The sequence below is a fragment of the Abramis brama genome (assembly GCF_963993115.1).
Source record: "Abramis brama genome assembly, chromosome: 23".
Lineage (NCBI taxonomy): Eukaryota > Metazoa > Chordata > Actinopteri > Cypriniformes > Leuciscidae > Abramis > Abramis brama.
This window is the reverse complement of record NC_139985.1, coordinates 3,579,935-3,598,806: the sequence shown is the minus strand read 5'-3', so window position 1 is coordinate 3,598,806 and position 18,872 is coordinate 3,579,935. Positions and strand designations below refer to the sequence as shown.

The 18,872-nt window shown below is 36.0% G+C and overlaps 3 protein-coding genes across 11 annotated transcripts in view; 1 reads left to right on the top strand and 2 right to left on the bottom strand.

The window, feature by feature from the left end:
- Positions 1–2,914, bottom strand: part of fam83e (family with sequence similarity 83 member E) — a 13,067-nt gene extending 10,153 nt beyond the window's left edge. Inside the window, exons 1-2 of the mRNA XM_084101320.1 lie at positions 2,483–2,914; positions 889–1,636 (exon numbers count right to left, since the gene is read on the bottom strand). Coding sequence (XP_083957446.1) covers positions 889–1,356 — 468 coding nt within the window. The 5' untranslated portion in view covers positions 1,357–1,636; positions 2,483–2,914. The remainder of the gene's footprint in view (positions 1–888; positions 1,637–2,482) is intronic.
- Positions 1–18,872, top strand: part of LOC311074605 (coiled-coil domain-containing protein 30) — a 21,716-nt gene extending 2,844 nt beyond the window's left edge. Inside the window, exons 1-18 of one of the 9 annotated variants that reach the window (XM_084101318.1) lie at positions 8,695–8,786; positions 9,443–9,625; positions 9,759–9,879; positions 9,958–10,163; positions 10,548–10,634; positions 11,943–12,111; positions 12,201–12,272; positions 12,365–12,480; positions 13,767–13,837; positions 14,008–14,242; positions 14,321–14,398; positions 14,470–14,592; positions 16,324–16,494; positions 16,637–16,749; positions 17,433–17,574; positions 17,647–17,783; positions 18,523–18,625; positions 18,715–18,872. In XM_084101318.1, coding sequence (XP_083957444.1) covers positions 9,452–9,625; positions 9,759–9,879; positions 9,958–10,163; positions 10,548–10,634; positions 11,943–12,111; positions 12,201–12,272; positions 12,365–12,480; positions 13,767–13,837; positions 14,008–14,242; positions 14,321–14,398; positions 14,470–14,592; positions 16,324–16,494; positions 16,637–16,749; positions 17,433–17,574; positions 17,647–17,783; positions 18,523–18,625; positions 18,715–18,777 — 2,181 coding nt within the window. In that variant the 5' untranslated portion in view covers positions 8,695–8,786; positions 9,443–9,451 and the 3' untranslated portion in view covers positions 18,778–18,872. Of the gene's footprint in view, positions 1–8,694; positions 9,091–9,442; positions 9,626–9,758; positions 9,880–9,957; positions 10,164–10,547; positions 10,635–11,942; positions 12,112–12,200; positions 12,273–12,364; positions 12,481–13,766; positions 13,838–14,007; positions 14,243–14,320; positions 14,399–14,469; positions 14,593–16,323; positions 16,495–16,633; positions 16,750–17,432; positions 17,575–17,646; positions 17,784–18,522; positions 18,626–18,714 lie in introns of those variants that run through there. The other 8 variants (XM_084101317.1, XM_084101315.1, XM_084101314.1 and 5 more) reach the window with 8 other exon arrangements.
- On the bottom strand, positions 3,385–8,020 carry emp3a (epithelial membrane protein 3a (MAM blood group)). The gene is made up of 5 exons (XM_084101332.1): positions 7,888–8,020; positions 6,222–6,310; positions 5,778–5,880; positions 4,779–4,919; positions 3,385–4,591 (listed from the first exon to the last, which is right to left on the bottom strand). Exons 2-5 carry the CDS (start codon positions 6,297–6,299, stop codon positions 4,416–4,418), a joined length of 498 nt encoding a protein of 165 aa, XP_083957458.1. The 5' UTR covers positions 6,300–6,310; positions 7,888–8,020; the 3' UTR covers positions 3,385–4,415.

Sequence of the window (18,872 nt, the reverse complement as noted above, 5' to 3'; positions counted from 1 at the left end):
CACAACCATCCAATCAATTCCCCATGAACAAAATCTTCTTTTTTTTCTTGTTTGAAAAAACAATCTCAACTTCCGACTTTAAAATCAAGCGCATCAACATCAACTACTGAACGCCTACAAATATCTCTTTATGGTTCAGAAGTACGGCACTCATCAATGGGCAAGGAAATCAGAAAACGTGTGAGTGCATGGGCCAGTTTCTGTTTATATTATTATTATTATTATTATTTTTAGGAAATCACTCATATAAATCACTTAATTTCAGGGATGCAATTATTAAAAGCAGTAAAAACATTACAGTAAATTATATTCATGCATATTCTGATGTGCTTTCATAAACAATGTCGAAATAATTTAATTACTGGTATGAGAGGCCAAAAGGTTTCAGTTGAGGAATGCATAAGAACATTTTCATGTAAGTTTCTCCCTTAATAGACTAAATGCCGATTTATTCTTCACTTTTGATGTAGGATAAAATCCATGGTATTTAGGATCAAATCCAACTGTATAATTCAAAAGTTAAGGGTTAGGGTTAATAAATCAGGCCCCTGGTCTTACCGACTGTCTTTAGAGCTGATTTATAGCTGAATCGACAGTGTTTCATCATTGATGCTTTTTGCAACATCAACACTGTTAATAAACTGAACTGAATCAACATTGAACTGACTCAAGCTGAGTCTAACCAAACTATTGTCTTCTGCTTGTAGAGCAATTTAATCCAATTTCATAATTGCTGAACTTTACATAGTTATTTAACTACTGTCTTTTTAGAACTGCATAATTTGTCTCATATTTGATTAAATTTGCAGCTGTTTATTACTGTGAAGCTGCTTTGAAACGGCTGCTATATATATATATATATATATATATAAAGCTGACTTGACTTACCTTAGTGGCTCCTTGTAAGAGTCTCCTGAGGACTACTCGTATGGAGGGCTCCTGTTCTATTGGAGGATTGGTGTATACTTCAACTCGACCCATGTCCATCCAGCTGTACCTTTCTGGCCATCCGAGTTCCAAGCATGGAGCCGGAGTGTCAGACTCCGTGGGGAAATAATGTCCGGAGAAGTCGTCCCCCTCAGAACCGACCTCCACCTCCCCGTTTCCATCCTCCAGGACCGCATCACTTTGATGATAGTCCTCGGCCCAGCTGGAGATCTGGTTCACCTCGCCGGTGGACAAGAACGATCCGATTTGTTCCTGGTGGAGTTTGGTGTAGAAAACCTCAGGACCGGAGCTCACCAGGCTTTCCACACAATAGCGTTCTTCCTCGCAGTGCAAGAAGTCTGGACTGGACTCGGTCAACGGGGCGAAGATGACGTTCTCATTGAGGCTCTGCTCATGAGAGTTTGACATGATTGGAACCCAATGATGGATGGAGATATCCTTCTTCTACCAAACGATGACTGTGGAAAACTGCATGTTGATGTGTAGAGAATAACTGGCAGCTCCTCTAAGTTTCTTGGAGGAGGATGTTGGTGAATTATTCAAATAGTTGAGGTTCTTCTTCATGCCTTGAAACTATTTAACTCTTTTTAGCCACCAAATGTCAACAGAAAAGCAGGATACTCCATGGAGGAATCGTTTGTGTGGTTCCTGGAAGTTTGGAGAATCTTGAAATGTCCTAGAATACAGTCTTGAGGGGAAAATGGCATCATTAGAGTTTAAGAACATTCCCAGCCTTTTCCTCGTCAATTTGATTTGATGGCCACCCTTGTGGAAAAGAAGTGCACTTGATAGTGTTGAATGTGCACTTGTAGTGTTCTTCAAATCTTAAATGTATATATAAAAAAAAAAAAAAAAAAATGCCACTTAAGTGTACTGAAAGAGAGCATTTAAAAAAATCACTTTGTAATAATGTCAATTTAAAAGTTTTTTAGCAAGTTTTAAATCATGTTTAACAATCTTTTGTAGTGTTTTTTAAAGTGCTCTTATTTTGATATGTTAACTACCATACTAAAGCATTTGTAAAGTACATGATTATACTTGTAAGTGCATTGTGTTATCTGTTCTTTTAATGAGTAATGTACATTGAAGTCAGTATGTTGTAAATGTAATAAATTGCAACATCATAACAACAAATGTGTAATGAAATACGTGACATACAAGTTTCAATAGAAATGACATTAGAGTAAATTTTAGTTTACCATAAATGCTTGACATTACATTCGGCAGTACACTAAGCATATTTCAAAAAGATAATATAAGTAGTTACACGTAAAGATGTATGTTGTCTTACTTAAGCGGGACTATATCTAAAGTTCAGCTAAATGATTTTAATATAAATTTAAACATTTTCATTTAATTGTAATTAAAACGTTACATTCAGTTCGCACTTAAGTAACAAGTACTCTTTCATTATAAAGTATGCTAAAGTGTACTTCTTTTTCACAAGGGCATGTTAAAATCCATGCATTTCTACTTATCTATTTTATGGTAATACTTAAAAAGAACAGATTATGTACTAAAAGTGGAGACTTACCCGTCTGTGCCTGTCTCACACACCCTCAGTCCATCCACTCTTTCCGTCAAGTTCTGACATATCTCTGCTATCTCCACCCATTCTAATGGCCTCACTCAATCTGGTGTTAAATTACTCCCCGTCACCAGCCAATGTGAGCAACAAGTCATTGCTGCGATCTGCCCATTTCTAGCTTTCATGCAAAACCATGTCTTGAGTCAGCAAATCATCTAACATCCCACAAAACATGTTCAGAAACACTCCGGTCTCCCTTCAGTCCTCGTCCTCTATCTCGCAAGGCTGATATTAGATTTCTGTCTTTATTGTGTCTTTAGTAAACACATATAGTGCCTCTCTGTCGCCGACCCACTATCGTGACTGGTTCTACCAGCCGAGCCAGTCTTCTCCAGGGAGAAGAGATTGAGACCTTCTTTCCGTCACAGTCAAAAGGGGGCGAGGCTGGAACTCAACACCTAGTGGTCTCTTTTCACGTCACAAGCATCTGTATACATGATGTTTAGACACATCCGGAGAAGCTACGTGTGTTTTGATCCAATGAAGAAAGTATGGTGAGCTCACCTTTGCTCACCTTTAGGTTCTGCATGAATTCCTTGTAATTCATTTATGCACACATTCCTCTGTAATCGCCTCTTCTATCTGTAGGTGTCATGTCTTAAAAGCAGAGAATGTGTTTTACGATGGTATGTTGTCGTGCTGATAAGTCACGTGCACAACAACCAAACACAGTACATTTATTAGAGATGTTCAAATTGAATATTTGAATTAGCAGTGCAGATTGTTACTAATTACTGATTCAAACTCGCTACTATATAAACGACTTTAAACAGTGTCATGACTCACAAGTTTAACTAGTGGACAATTGTTGATCCTGTTGATGAACTGCAGCATTTTCTTTTTTTTCTAAGCGTTGTTTACTCTAACCAAAAACACAACAACTATTTGTTGTGATTTTGAAAAATATTTTATTTATAGAGTTTGCATACATAAAAACATATAATAATAATACAAAGACACATATTCAATATTGGGGGGAAAGGACTGGTTTGAGGTTTCCAGTTGTGACATTTTCATGTTGGGAATCCAACAAATTGATCTAGAAACTTTTTCCAGTTTTCTTAACGCATGATTTAAAAAAGGATTTTCGTTCCTCTTCAGAACACAAATGATCTTTTTGGTTCTGAGATCTTTCTGTCCCTCCATTGACAGCTACACAACTGACACTTTGACGCTTCAAAAAGTTCATAAAGGGATTGTAAAACTAATCCATATGAATTGAGCGGTTTAGTCCAAATTTTCTGAAGAGACTCGCTTTATATAATGAACAGATTGAATTTAGGCTTTTATTCACATTCTAACATTGATCAGTGAACATAAACAGAAGCTCAACCAAACCTGCGCAAAAATGAACCTCATTGGTTCTCTCACATCAAGCAAACATGCTTGAGCTTCCGTTTACCACAACTGATGTGCGAGTTGATGAGTGTTTATATGTGAATAAAAGCCTAAAGTCAATCTGTTGCATCATCTAAAGCGATCGAGTCTCTTCAGAATTTTTTTTTTAAATCACTCAATTCATATGGATTAGTTTTTCGATATTTTATGAACTTTTTGAAGCGTCAAAGTGGTAGTTGCGTAACTGTCAATGGAGGGACAGAAAGCTCTCAGATTTCATCAAAAAGATCTTCATTTGTGTTCTGAAGATGAACAAAAGTCACCCTTATAAAGCAGCAGTTTCCACATTTTGATGCAACTTCCCAAAAGCAGCAAAGCATGTGTTGGGAGTTTGGTCCTACAAACTAGTAGGATAATAATAAATTACAAATAACAGTAAGCCATATATCATAAAATATTTTACCAAAAAACAGCCATAAGCATAATATAATCTCATAGCAGACTAAACAGCTACACTACATGCATGGTGTTAAGGAGAAAATCAGGCCCGTTTGCGCAGATGCACATAAAGTGCGCCACTAATAAGTAAAAGGGGCACACAGACCCAGGCTAGAATGTAACAGTAGCCGAAACGACCCATTTCCAGTTCCTGAACATCTTGAAGAATCTCGCTCCTTTGAAAGGTGTAGATCAGAACAGCCGCAAATGCTGCAAAACCTGTGTGTGTGGAGGAGGTGAATAGTGTGAGAATATATAGAAAGTGTCCACAAGGGAGCAGCACATGTGGGACTATTTAGGGAATAATAACATGTCATCAACGTTCTCTCTCCTACTAGTCCAACCTACCTAAATTAATACAAAATGATATATAATCAGTTTATAAGTAATTAATGAAAACACTTACCTGCAAAACACTGACATAGACCAGTGAAGTAGAAAAGTCCTCCTTTGGACATGGTGAAGAGCTGTCCGAGGAACACCATGAAGGAGATGGAGGAGAGCACGACAGATAATATCATGAGGGCCTGGACTGACTGCAGCCATTCTGAGAGAGAAGAATATCACAAATAGCTATTTATTTACAAAGATTATTCGTCAACCTCGGTGTAGAAATGTAGGCTCTCAACTGGGGTCGCGACCCAGTGTGCAGTCAAATAAATAAATAAACATAATTCTAAATGTTTTTCTGATGTGAGACTTTTATTTTGAAAGACATGCGTGTTGTAAACGCTGTTGACTCTTCTGTCAGAGATGCCTTTTATGTAACATGCATTGATTCAGTAACACTATTTGCATAGCTTGTTATTGTTTGCATATCTATATATAAAGAGCAAATGAAATTACGAGCATGCAACGTCATTGTTGCGTTGTAAGTAATGAAAGCTGGGAAGGATTTGCATGCATGTATTCATCCAAATCAGTGTCCATGTGTTTTATTAACAGTTCATGTTTGATTTGTGTATTTACCATGCTAAATGTAGTTTCCGTAACCTTAACCCCAAATGCCATTTTATTTTCACTTTGTGCTATTTTCTACATTTTGATGACTGTGGTTGCTTAACTCTCAACTCCAAACAAAATGTTTTTTTTAAGGAAACTTCCCCATTTTCAAGTGTTGATAAAAAAAAGAAAGAAAGCGTGATGCTAGAATAAAACTGTTTTTTTAGTTTAAAAGCTGAGGGTCTGTTCTTTTCTTTTGAAATGTTGCATTTTCAGATATTCATACAACAAAATATTTTTGTGAAAATGATCAAAAATGCTGGTGGTGGCTGGCAACTTTTTTTCTTTTTCTTTTTTAATACGCTGGCGTGGAAAGAGTTAATAACTTTTTGTATTAACAAAAACTAGTTTAGGACTTTTGTTTATTAGCCTTGACTTATATTGTTTAAAATCAGTAACTCACCGCTCTCCTTGACAGATGCACATAACCAGGTTTCTGTGGCGTTGTCATAGGTGCACTTATACCAGAGATCCGTGTTCTCCGTGTCTCCCAAAGTCCACCAGGACTAGAAAAAGCATAAAAAGTTTTCCGTTTTTAGTTGAAAACGGTGTAGTGTAAATGGCCCCTAAGATGTAATGATGTGTAGATGCTTTTAAAAAATGTGAGTTTCTCAAATTTCATTTGTTAAAATGTTTCACAATTTTTGGTAAATGAGCTTCACCTGATCTCCAGTGATTTCATTTATAATATATATATATATATATATATATATATATATATATATATATATATATATATAAAATATGCAGCAGAAGACAATTTTGAGCACATTTTGATTGTATGAGCAAATGCATAGTTCAGAGGTCATGTGTGTTTGTCAGTTTCTTTATTGCAGTTCTGGCTAACCTTCTCCATGGTGGCAATGAAGAGTATGGCCAGGGTGACCAAATGCAGAACGGTCACAAACATCAACAGGAAAGACATTTTGGTGGATCCTGTCGGTAGAAGAAGAATTTCTGTCTGAGAACTTCCATCTCATGTACTCACAAAGGAAAATGAGGAATCATTTGGGATTTATCAGTGTGTCTAAAAAGCCTCTGATGTAGCCGACATTATGAGCGCTGTGTAAAATATAGTCTGTTCTCTAGCATTGAATGAGATTAAACAAACTGAAAGATAAAAGTTCTCCTGTTCTATCTGATGTGAATGTGCATATACAGTACAAAAGTTTAATGTTTTTGAAAGAAGTCTCTTTGCTCACCAAGGCTGCATTTATCTGATCAGAAATAAAGTAAAACAGTGAAATATTATTCAAATTTAAAAGAACTGTTTTCTGTTTGAGTATATTGTAAAATTTAATCTATTCCTGTGATCAAAGCTGCATTTTCAGCATCATTACTCATAGTCTTCAGTGTCACCTGATCATTCTAATATGATGATTTGCTGCTCAAGAAACATTTCTGATTATCATCAATGTTAGAACTGATTCACTTGGTTTTCAGGATTCTTTGATGAATAGAAAGTTCAAAATGTTCATTTTGTAACAAATGTCTTTAGTGATCAATTTGATGTATCATTGCTGAATAAAACTGGTTTATGATGCCAAATAGAGGCTCTCTGGAAATGTTCTCGACTGCATGAGGAAGTTTTCTTGATCAAAATGATGCCATTTGCTGACAGAATCTTTCCAGGGAAGAATTTAGGACTTGCGTGTGAACTTTGATTCAAGCACTGTAATAATACATGGTGTCATACCTATAAATTAATTTTCACCTCACTGCTAGACGCTTTTGCATCATCATGTTTCCAAGACGCAAAGTGCATAGCAATTCCACAACTTTTCCGTCCATAAGATGAATGGAGACTTCTGCTTGAATTCAACAAAACCTGCATTCATACAAGGACTGTGTGACGGATCGGGATGGGGAAGGAAGATTGGGAACGACACACACGGATCCCAAGATTCCACACCCTCTATGTCACTACTGTGCAGTGAAAATATTACGTATTTAGACAACATTCTCTAACTCATGGTTTTCATTAAATCGGCCCCCACCTCTCATGTTTACATGCAGGAGCTTCTCGTTAAGCGTTCCTGGAACAGATTCGGACAGTTCTTGCTCATTAGTCGCTCTCTCTGCCATGCAAGACTTTACTAAGATGTTCTTTAAATTATAGAGCTGTAATTACCAATCATAAAAGCTTCAGAAACACCTCACACAGACCAGAACAGGCACATTTTGATTACATAATCTTTTCTACATCTAAGATTTTTCTGGATTGTTCTATATGAACAAACAAACAGAAGAATGTCTCGGAGAACATAAATAGTTTGACTCTTAGGTTCAGGATCATATGAACTATTTTATAGGGTTCTTTTGAAATTACATATTCTTGATATGACTTTTATAGGTCTTAAGGGTTCTTGTGCATTAACAAAGTAAACGTGATGATCTATAGGTTCTTTATGCACCAGTACATCCATGGTACATCAGGCTCTAAAAAGTCTGGAAGTATTCATTTTAAGAGAGGAAATACTCGCTGCTGTTGAAGAAATAAAAATGCAGCTTACCTTGTGTGTGCTCGTACCAACAGATCTTCGGAAAACTTTCGTCTGAAGTCCAGTGTTGTTTCTTAGCTGGTCTCCTCCCCTTCTCTCATCTCCACTCACTCACTCACTCTCTCCATAGACTCCCACGTTTGGGAAAAACGGTCCAAGAAGGAATGTGAGCTCGGTTAGAGGAGGAGTTTCCTTCACAGCTCCAGAAAAACTTTGGGTTAGTTAAAAATGGGCTTGAGTTTGTGTCCGCCCAAACCCAGAGAGAGTCTGTTACATAATTACACAACACTCAATGTAATGATGTTCTGATATGATATTTCCTGTTGAATGAAACACAGACCACCCAGACAAACATCAGTTCTCACCCAAATCCCCTGTGAAGTGTTTCAATCTTTTCCGCTCATCCAAACTGAACTATTTTTATCTTGTTCTGTACATTTGTGTTTTATTTAGAGTTAGTAAACAGGCTAAATACTCTAATAAGAGGAAAGGAACATTTAGTAATTTAATACAGTATTTTATGTATCTTCACATGCTCTTAATATCTGGGTCATTCCATAATTTTTTTTTTTTGTCCTTCATGAACATAAAAAAAAAAAACAATGAAAAACTAACGCCAGCTTTTATGTGTTGTAAGCATAGCCTATAAATTCTTTTGTCAATGAGGATGCATTATTTTAAAATAAAAGTGTATATAATTAACATTTACTTTTAAATCACCCTTTCAAAGTGGAAAATGCACCCGTTTCGTGAGTGAACCTTATATAGCTACTTGTTTGGGAACCTCGTTTATTATTGCGGAGTTTGTGGGGTTCTTTTGCAGGACGTCCCACTAGGCGCGCACACACACACACACGGTCTGCTGTCGCTGATGAACGTACATTCCAAGTAAACGCTGAAATATTCTGAAGGTGATACATTAACATCCGTTTCTAGGCGACCGTGAACGTCTGAACGTTTTGTTAGAATGCGACAATTGCAAGAAAGAAAAACGCTTCAGTCGGCAACGTGTGCGCGCGTGTGTTTCGCGGGATATTTCTCTTTTAAAACAATAATAACTTTTAACAACAACTAAAAAGTAACTTCAATGGTTTTGAATAACGGTAGGGGATGTGCACAGCACAGGTAAGCTCTGTTTTTATAAACCTTTCCGTGGCGAATCGCTCATTTTACTTTTTTTCTTTAAAGGGCAACACATCACGAACTGGCTTTGTGGTAAATATCCGTCTGTTATAATTTATGTAAATGTAGCCTACTATCTGCTGCTTTCGCTCTATTCTTTTCGCAGAAAAACAAATGTAACTGAAAGTAGTAAAGTTTACATGCTAGAAAACCGCAAGTCGTTTAAAAGGAAAAACAGATGTGCGCATGTGCACCACCACCTCCGATCTGCAACAACAGCTGTCAAAGGATGTTTAAACAACATGAGCAGATCACGTGTTTGATGTACACATCTAAACACATCAAACACTGATCTCGGATCAGTTAGATCGAAGATAGGTACATATAGTTAGATAAAGGCAGACAGATATAGATAGACATAAGATGCATCTCTATGTCTGTTTAGGATGGAAAGATGTTGCAGGACATGGAGCAGCGACTGCAGGAGGAAGGTTTGGACCCCTCAGCCTCCATTAATGAGCGCTTGTCTTTGCTGTGGCAGCTTTACAAGAGCAGTGAAAGTACTGTGAAGTCCCTCAACCAACAGATACAAGATCTTCAGAAGGAACGTGTCGCTGAGATTGAAAAGGTGAGTTGGGCTAAATAAAAAAAAACCCTCATCATTTACTCACCTGTATTTGTTTCAGATCCATATGAGTGTCTGTGGAACACAAAACAAGATGTTTAGGTAGATATATGTAAGAGAATGTGTGTGTTCCCAGGTTCAGCAATACATCAATCACATTAAGAGTCTCACAAAGACCCGAGACTCTGTGGCTTTACATCTCGAACAAGAAAACATAACGCTCCGTGCTTCTCTGGACGACATCCACCTGCAGCAAGGTGCGTTTCTGTCTGTTCTCTCCTCCCTCAGGCCCGCCCGCTCTACACCACTCATGACATTTAAATCTATATGTACAGAGGCTCAGAGGAGCGAGGTCTCCGAGATGTTACTTCAGGAAGGTCTGGCTGATATCATCTCCATCAGCTTGAGTGAACAGGTGGCCTACCTCCTCGCAGACAGAGCATCCCTGCTGGAGAAAATGCAGAGCCAGGATGTGGATGTGAAGAGCGCATGCCATCCTGATGTCCAAACGTCGCAGGGTTGTGAAGATAATGTGGCCAAAGTAAGAGAATCAGTTCTCATGTTGTTTTACATTCCTACATGTCAAGTCAAATTTATTTATATGCATGTTTTAAAGCAACTTTACAAAAATTCATGATGTTAGAGTTTATAATATCTTATCATAACTTCATGCCTTATGTCGCATTTAGCAGATTGAAGCTGGACAATAATATAGTTTACATTTTGCAACGATACAACCAATCAAGCAGTTGAGATTTGCTATATAGTACATATTACTTTACGTGAGTATACTGTATATAGTTTATATTTTCCAACAATTTTACATCATGTTCCTGACCTAATTCTTGTTTTATGTTTTTTTTTACGAATGTGCAAAATGTCTGATTAGAGACTTAATAAATATACCTCCTCGTCTTTCCACAAGGTGTCACCACCACTACACGCTCAGAGCCCTTGGAAGCGGCTCCTAGGACTCAGAAAGGCAGCTCAGAGTAAACAGAAATTAATGCCTGTATGTTTATAACAATTAACCTGATGCATGTAATTGAAATGCACAACAAAAAGCATAGAGGCGTAAACAAAATTTAAGAGGCGTTAGTATTGCTTCTTATTAGTCTTAATTCAGATGGATTCCAACAAACCTTACAGTATACTGTGTGTTTAATTTACACAAGGACCACTTTTACTAACTTATTTTCTTTATACTTTTACTAACCTTTAATTTCTTTACACTTTTACTATCTTAACAGTTTACTTTACACTTTCTTTTACATTACAATTTTACTAACTTGACACTTTTACTTTACACTTTAACTTTACACTTTGACTAACTTTTGATTTATTTTACTTTAAATTTGACCATCTTTACAATTTACTTTACACTTTTACTAAATTGACACTTATTTTATACTTTTACTAACCCTTGATTTTTTATTTTCACTTTTACTATCTTTACAATTTACTTTACACTTTTACTAAATTGACACTTTACACTTTTACTTACCTTTACAGTATACTGTTTTTATTTTACATGAGGGCCATTTTTACTAACTTTTGGTTTCTTTTATTTTACACTTTTATATCTTTACAATTTACTTCACACTTCATTTTATTATACACTTTAACTAACTTTACACTTTTACTAACCATTGATTTCTTTTACTTTACACTTTTACTAACCTTTGATTTCTTTTACTTTCAGTAAATTTACTATCTTTACACTTTACTTTACAGTTTTACTAACTTGACACTTTTACTTTACACTTTGACTAACTTTTGATTTCTTTTACTTTAAATTTGACCATCTTTACAATTTACTTTACACTTTTACTAAATTGACACTTATTTTATACTTTTACTAACCCTTGATTTCTTTTATTTTCACTTTTACTATCTTTACAATTTACTTTACACTTTTACTAAATTGACACTTTACACTTTTACTTACCTTTACAGTATACTGTGTTTATTTTACATGAGGGCCATTTTTACTAACTTTTGGTTTATTTTATTTTACACTTTTATATCTTTACAATTTACTTTACACTTTATTTTACTATACACTTTAACTAACTTTACACTTTTACTAACCTTTGATTTCTTTTACTTTACACTTTTACAGTATATTACAAGGACCACTTTTACTAACCTTTGATTCCTTTTCTTGTTTATGTTTTTTCCCAAAGCATGCAAGTTGAGGATTTCTTGAAGCAGCATCTTAGTTGCTGTCACGCTCGGTGCCTACAAAGCATGCACTGGTTAATGGAATACACAAAATACCCACTGTCAAGTGGTCTTATATGAGTATTTGTGTTTGTAGCAGGCGGTTGACATGCGGTGCAGTGGGGATGACAAGCTGAAGGGGTGGACGTTGCAAGAACTGGAGCGAGATGTAGAAGAAGCCTCAGCCCGGCTCTCCATGGCCCACAAGGAGATCCGCAGACTCACGGATGAGCTCGAGTCTGCTCACTTGACGCAGAAGGCTTATGGTTAATCACTTCACTGGTCTCACACTAGGGATAAAAAGGTGGGAGACACTCATAAACACACTGACGTCAAAATCATGCTTTTGTTCTAGAACCAGAGCTGCAAGAAGCTCAAATGGAAGTTGAACACCTCCGACACGAAGTGGAGAAACTGAAACGCTGTGGTATCATTTATTCCTCATTTATCTGTCTTGTGCATCTTAGTAGTATCAACCTCTCAGCTGAACTGACCTATGGTCTTACTTGCTTTTCTTAGAAGTGGCTGAACTGCGAAAAATAAAAGAGATAAATGAGAAACAGGAAGAAGAACTGTGTTATCTTAGGGTGTGTGTGAAGAGGCTACAGGCAGAACGTGTGAATTTGCTTGAAATGGTAAGATAATCATCTATTTAAAGATACATAAAGAAATGGTTCCTCCAGAAACATGTACATAAACACATACATGCATACATAACTGGTCAAAAATTTTAGGTCAGTAAGATTTTTTTTAAGGAATTGAAAGAAACTTTTATTTAGAAAGGACGCATTAAATTGATCAAAAGTGACAGTAAAAACATTTATAATGTTACAAAAGATTTCTATTTCAAATAAACACTGTTGTTTTGAACTTTATATTCATCAAAAACATCCTGAATCCTGCAGTTCCCACAAAAATAATAAGCAGCACAACTGTTTTCAACAATGATAATAATGAGAAATGTTTCTTGAGCAGCAAATCATCATATCAGAATGATTTCTGAAGGATCATGTGACACTGAAGACTGGAGTAATGATGTTATTTTTAATTGTAATAATATGTCACAATATAACTGTTTTTACTTTATTTTGATCAAATAAATGCAGCCTTGGTGAGAAGAGACTTTAAAAAAAAAAAAACATGGTTATAATACATTTGCATATACTATATATATATATATATATATATATATATGAAGAGTTCAGATGCAAAAGCCTCTAAGTGCCATCTGAAATTTTCTTCTTGAATGATCATTTTTATCAAACTTGTATATTTAAGTTCAGTAATTTCACTTAAATAGCAATGAAAATGACCTATTAATTGTCATTTAAGTGAAATTACTGAACTTAAATATATAAGCTTGATAAAAAATGATCATTCTAGAAGAAAATTTCAGATGGCACTTAGAGGCTTTTGCATCTGAACTCTTCATATATAAATACACACACATGCATGTATATATTTAAGAAATATTTGCTTAAATATACTGTATGTATGTATGTATGTATGTATGTATATATATATATATATATATATATATATATAATTTGTATTATAGATAAATATAACTTTTAAATAACAAATTTTTCTTAAATATATACATGCATGTGTGTGTATTTATATATACAAAATAATTATGCACAGTACACACACATATATTATGTATTATGTGAACACATATTTTTATTTTGGATGCGATTAATCGTTTCACAGCACTAATATATATATATATATATATATATATATATATATATATATAAAAAATATATATATATATATATATATATATATATATATAAATATATATATATATATATACATACATACACGTACACACACATTATATTACTTTAATTCATCTTGAGTGAGTTGCACCATAAAAAGTGATAAAAACACGCTTCATGTTATTTTACTGTAACAGGCAGAAGCCCCTGACAGCGCTGTCACTACATCCAAAGCCAAGGAGCCGCAGGAAGAGGATATTCATAAACGGTTTGACCGCAGTTTGACTGTATATAATCGATAAACATACTCATGCTAATAGACCTTATTTATATATATCATTTTTATAAGAATAAAGACAATGAAGAATTCCGCTGAGAAAACAGTGACACACCTCTGGAAAGCTCAGGTTGTGAAATGAATGGTCTGGTGTTTTCCAGGTGTCTTGATGAGATGCAGGAGAGGTTGATCACGCTGCAGGATCTGACCCGGGTCACGCTGAAGCTGCGGATGGAGTTTGAGATGGAGGCGGATCTGCGGAGGAGAGCAGTGGATGAATGTGAAGAGCAGAAGAGGAAGAGGACGGAGACAGAGAAGTTAGTGCGAGACTTTCAGAACCTCTGTGAGAAGCAGGCGGACGATTACAGGACCACCGTCGGCAGCCTTCAGCTGGAGGTGAGGACTGAGAAGGAAAACACACACACAAGTTTAATATAGCAAATGCTTTAATGCGTGTGTCTTGTGCATTCACAGATCAGAGATTTAGCATCTAAGGTACGAGAGCTGGAGGTGCAGGATGTGGAAAGACAGTGTGACAAACACCTGAAGCAGGTAACCAGAGCCATTTGACTTTGATTTGGTCATTAGTTATGATTAGGGACTAACTCACTGACTTTTTTTAGTTGTCATCTCTGGACGATGAAGTTTGCCGGCTGAAGTTTGTCCTCCAGGAGGAGCAGCAGAAGACCAGGCAGCTGACAAAGACCACGCAGGTGGAAATCCATCAGGCCAGAGCTTTGGTCCAGGTAAAGGAACCTCTATTGGAGTGTTTTTGGTTCCAGAAGTATATTTTCTATTCATTTCTCCCATAGGGACTTCAAAAAAGTATTTGTTAAAGAGTTGTGCCATGAATCAAGCCAACCAGCTACGAGTTCATTCATCGGATAAAGGTACAAGACTGTGAACTTAAAGGGATGTGTACATCGGATGCCCATTTTCCACAACTTGGTATGATTCTTTAGGGTCTTCATGTAAAGTTTGTAACATACTTTGGTTAAAATTCCTCAATGGTTGTGTAAAACAACACCCTTTTACCTCCTTAAAAACAGCTCTGTTCACAGCGAACCGTTTCGGTGCATGTCTCTTTAAATGATAATGAGCAACTGCTCAGTGGGGGGTGTCGACACAAGACACACAAAGTGACGCCTTGGCAGACAGTATACAAATGGCTCAGGGCGGAAATATGCTAATACTGGAAATATGCTAATACTGGACAGTCCGTCAGTGGTCGTGGGCGGAGCATGAGCAATATGACATCATATTGCTCAGAACATCTTGATTATTGAGAGTGTTTAGGCTTTTTAAAGATAAAAAAAAGGGAGTGAATAGATTTTTTTCATTGTACGGTGGTTGTGTCCATACACTGCAAAGACACATTTATATGTAAACACCATGTAAAAGTGAATTTTGCATTCGATGACCCCTTTAACCTCTTTAGTGATGGAAAGAACTTCATACAGCATAATCGGATTAAAAACGATAAAGAAATATAAAACTACTCATTTAAAATGTTGATTATATATTTATATATACGTCATTTGCGTTGCTTCATAGGAGTGGGAGGAGCTAAAAAGCTATTTTGGCTTAAAAATCTAGTTTTTCTTCTTTCGACTCTCTGGAATTTTTTTGTACAGAATCATGGGTAATGTAGTTTTTTTTTTTACCACAAATTCCGCAGTTTAACACGATTATTCTAAGTTGAAATAATGTTGGCTGACGGCTTCAACTGAAGCAAATAGTGTCGATTAACCTCGTAGCTCACTTTAGCTGGTTCACTTTATTTACACATTTGCATAATTTCCAACACTTCTGAGAAAGTTTACAGCATTTCACCTATATTCTGCCAAATAAAACTTTGAGGATTTTAAATGTTAAAAGCTTGATGATTTGAACGTTCAAAAGTGAAGAATTTAAGACATAAAATAGTTAATGTTTACAGTACAACTGTAATTTACTATAGTAATATATTTGTCTTCATTTTTATAATTAGAGTTAATAATAACAATAATTATTATTATTATTATTATTATTATTAATAATAATAATTAAGACCCTGAAAGAGGTCTTAGTTGGTTTCATCATCATCATATCGCTGTTAAAATTGCCATAAAAATGTTTTGTGGCCAAGTTGTGAATATATATATATAGTAATATTAAATAACTTTAAAATAAAAACAATCTAAATAAAACGTTTACTGAAAAGAGATTCGATATTTTATATAATTTGACCATTAACTGACATCAGAGAATATGCGAATATGTTGCTAAATTATTGAAATATTAACTTAGGCTCTCAGGATGTACTTCAAGTAAATATTTTACGGGTTCCACTGTCCAAAATGTTTGGGACCCCTGCTGTGACCCTGAAATGACACTGAACACACACTTTCAGTGGTTGAGGAGGATATGTAAAGTGCTTTGAGTACCTAGAAAAGCGCTATATAAATGTAACGAATGATTCTTCTTCTTCACATCAGTCACAGGAGGTCCAGCTTCAGCGGGAGGCAGAGGAGCAGAAGAGTCTGTTTAAGGAGCTCCAGGGCATCCAGAAGATCCTCAGCACCACCAAACAAGAGCTGCTGTCCCAGAGGAGAACCAACACACAACTTCAACACAGCATCAGTGACGTGGAGCAGGAGAACCTCAGGGTACCTGATGCAGAGCTGACATTTGTGTTGCTGAGGGAATCTTAAATGTGCTTTAGTCAACAGATTGCAATGGTTTAAGTTGTATATACCAATTTTAACTCATGCACTAACTCTAAATCATTTTTGTTTGCTGTACAAGCAGCTCCAACAAGACATCAGTGACTTGAAGAACAGACTAACCAGCAGTCAACAGGAGACGGACTCTCTGAGGACTGAACTTCAGCTAGCTCTAGTTAGCGTGGACACTGAGAGGAGGTACAGAGAGCCAGGGTTATTTTAGTTGCAGTCGACATAAAACAGAATTTGCGATTGTGGCTTATATCTGAGTGAAACAGCTTCTCGAACAAGAACAAATGTGGGCGGGACTTGATTTTGTCTGTGGGGAATTGATTGGATGGTAGTGGTTTGCTATTGGTGGATCTCGTGTGAGTGACAGGTTGCTCCGCCCTCGAGCCAGTAAACACGTCATCAGAGAAGACAAGAGGGCTGCATACTTACATACTATATAGTAGGTGAAAAACCAGTGAGATTATTATTCCAGTGAGATTCTGAAGTGTGCATATGATGGACACTTTACTATCCCATGAGGCCACGGGAGACGATTTATGAATGGCAGTGAAGCAACATAACTGACACTGGTGGGTCACGTGATAAGGGCAACATGGCGAATGTTGTACTTCCGAATATCATTCATACAACACACATTCATACTATAGAACATACTTTTTTTAGCAGTCATGGAGTAATTATAAATTTTAACAATTTTTTTTATATATATTAATAAAAACTATATTTTAGTTAGCATCTCAATGATGCTAAAGCAGCGCTGCAGAAAGATCCAAACATTAAAGATTAATTAATTTAAAATACTTTTTTGTTGAGTGATTTAAAGTAAAGCATTTGGAAGAGATTCTTTAGTGTTTGCTTTATATTTCCAGTAAATACAACGACAAGCGAATCCACTACAAAAACAAGCTGAGCCGGGCCAGAGGGCTTTACCTGAGAGAGACGGGCTGGCGCGACGACAGAATAAAAGAGCTGGAGAAAGAGAGTTTTATTCTGAGGAAACAGGAGGAAAAGGTAAAATGGCAGACTAATAAACTATGCAAAAATGAATATGATTTTTAAATGACGATATCTGCTCCTCATCAGACGTCACACATGATGACGATGGTCACATCTGAAAATGAGAGTCTGCTTCAGAAGAAGAGAGATCTTCTTTTACAGCTGCACGACTTCGAAGAGGCACAGAAAAATGCTTTGGATACAGTGTCCTCCATGCAAATTAGGTACTTTTGAATATGTTTGAAAATAATAATACTCATTATTTTAAAATAATTGTAAAATTTTAAAATAATTTGAGTTTGGTTCTTTTGTTGTTGTAAGCTGTAAGGACCTTTGAAATAACAGAAATCATTTGGCGGAGTGATATGGTATTTGCAAATTAGGTACTTTTGAATATGTTTGAAAGTTTGGGGTCAGCAGGATTTTAGTGACAGTAAAGACAAAAAATGTCTATTTCAAATAAACACCGTTCTGAAAAAACATATCACAGCATCCACAAAAAAATATTAAGCATTTAGAATGATTTCTGAAGGATCATGTGATACGGAAGACTGAATGATGCTGAAAATTCAGCTATTTTAAATTCTAACCGTAGAGACGTAACTATTTTCTTTAGCGGAAGCAATACAATCGTTTTTAAATCAATATTTTGTGTCAAATTATTGATTTATTTGGTGGGTAGCCATGTAATAAGGGGGATAATGTAGAGCTTCGCATCAGGGTCCTGATCAGCCTGTCGGGGTTGTATTCGCTATAACAACCGCCTCGCGCTACATTATCCCTTAATTTTAATATTTCACAATATAACGATTTAACTGTATTTTTGAATAAATAAATGCAGTCTTGCTGAGAATAAGAGACTTTTTTCAAATTAACTTACCAACCCCAAACATTTGATCAGTAGTGTAGTTTTGTTTTTCCGATCCAATCATCAAAACTACATTTCTTGTTGAACTTCCTCAGGATAAATTTGCTTGAAGAAGAAAACAGTCAGCTACACCAGACGACGGCACGAATGTCCGAGCACATCGAATGCCTGACGACACTGGCCGAGACCGATTGTGACGTAAGTACAAGTACATTCATTCCAATCGAATTGACAGGTTTACGATGGTTTAGTTTAAGGTGTGTGTGATCTGTGTTCATGTTTTACAGCAGGAAGACACTGCTGAGAGTCGTGTCATAGAGGGCGAGGACCAAACCACTTTTCCTACATGAACAACTTCACTTTTATTTTCAGTGTAAATTGTTTAAATATTTTTTTTAAAGATATATATTTCTAAATAAAGATCTCAATAACTTTTATTTCTTAA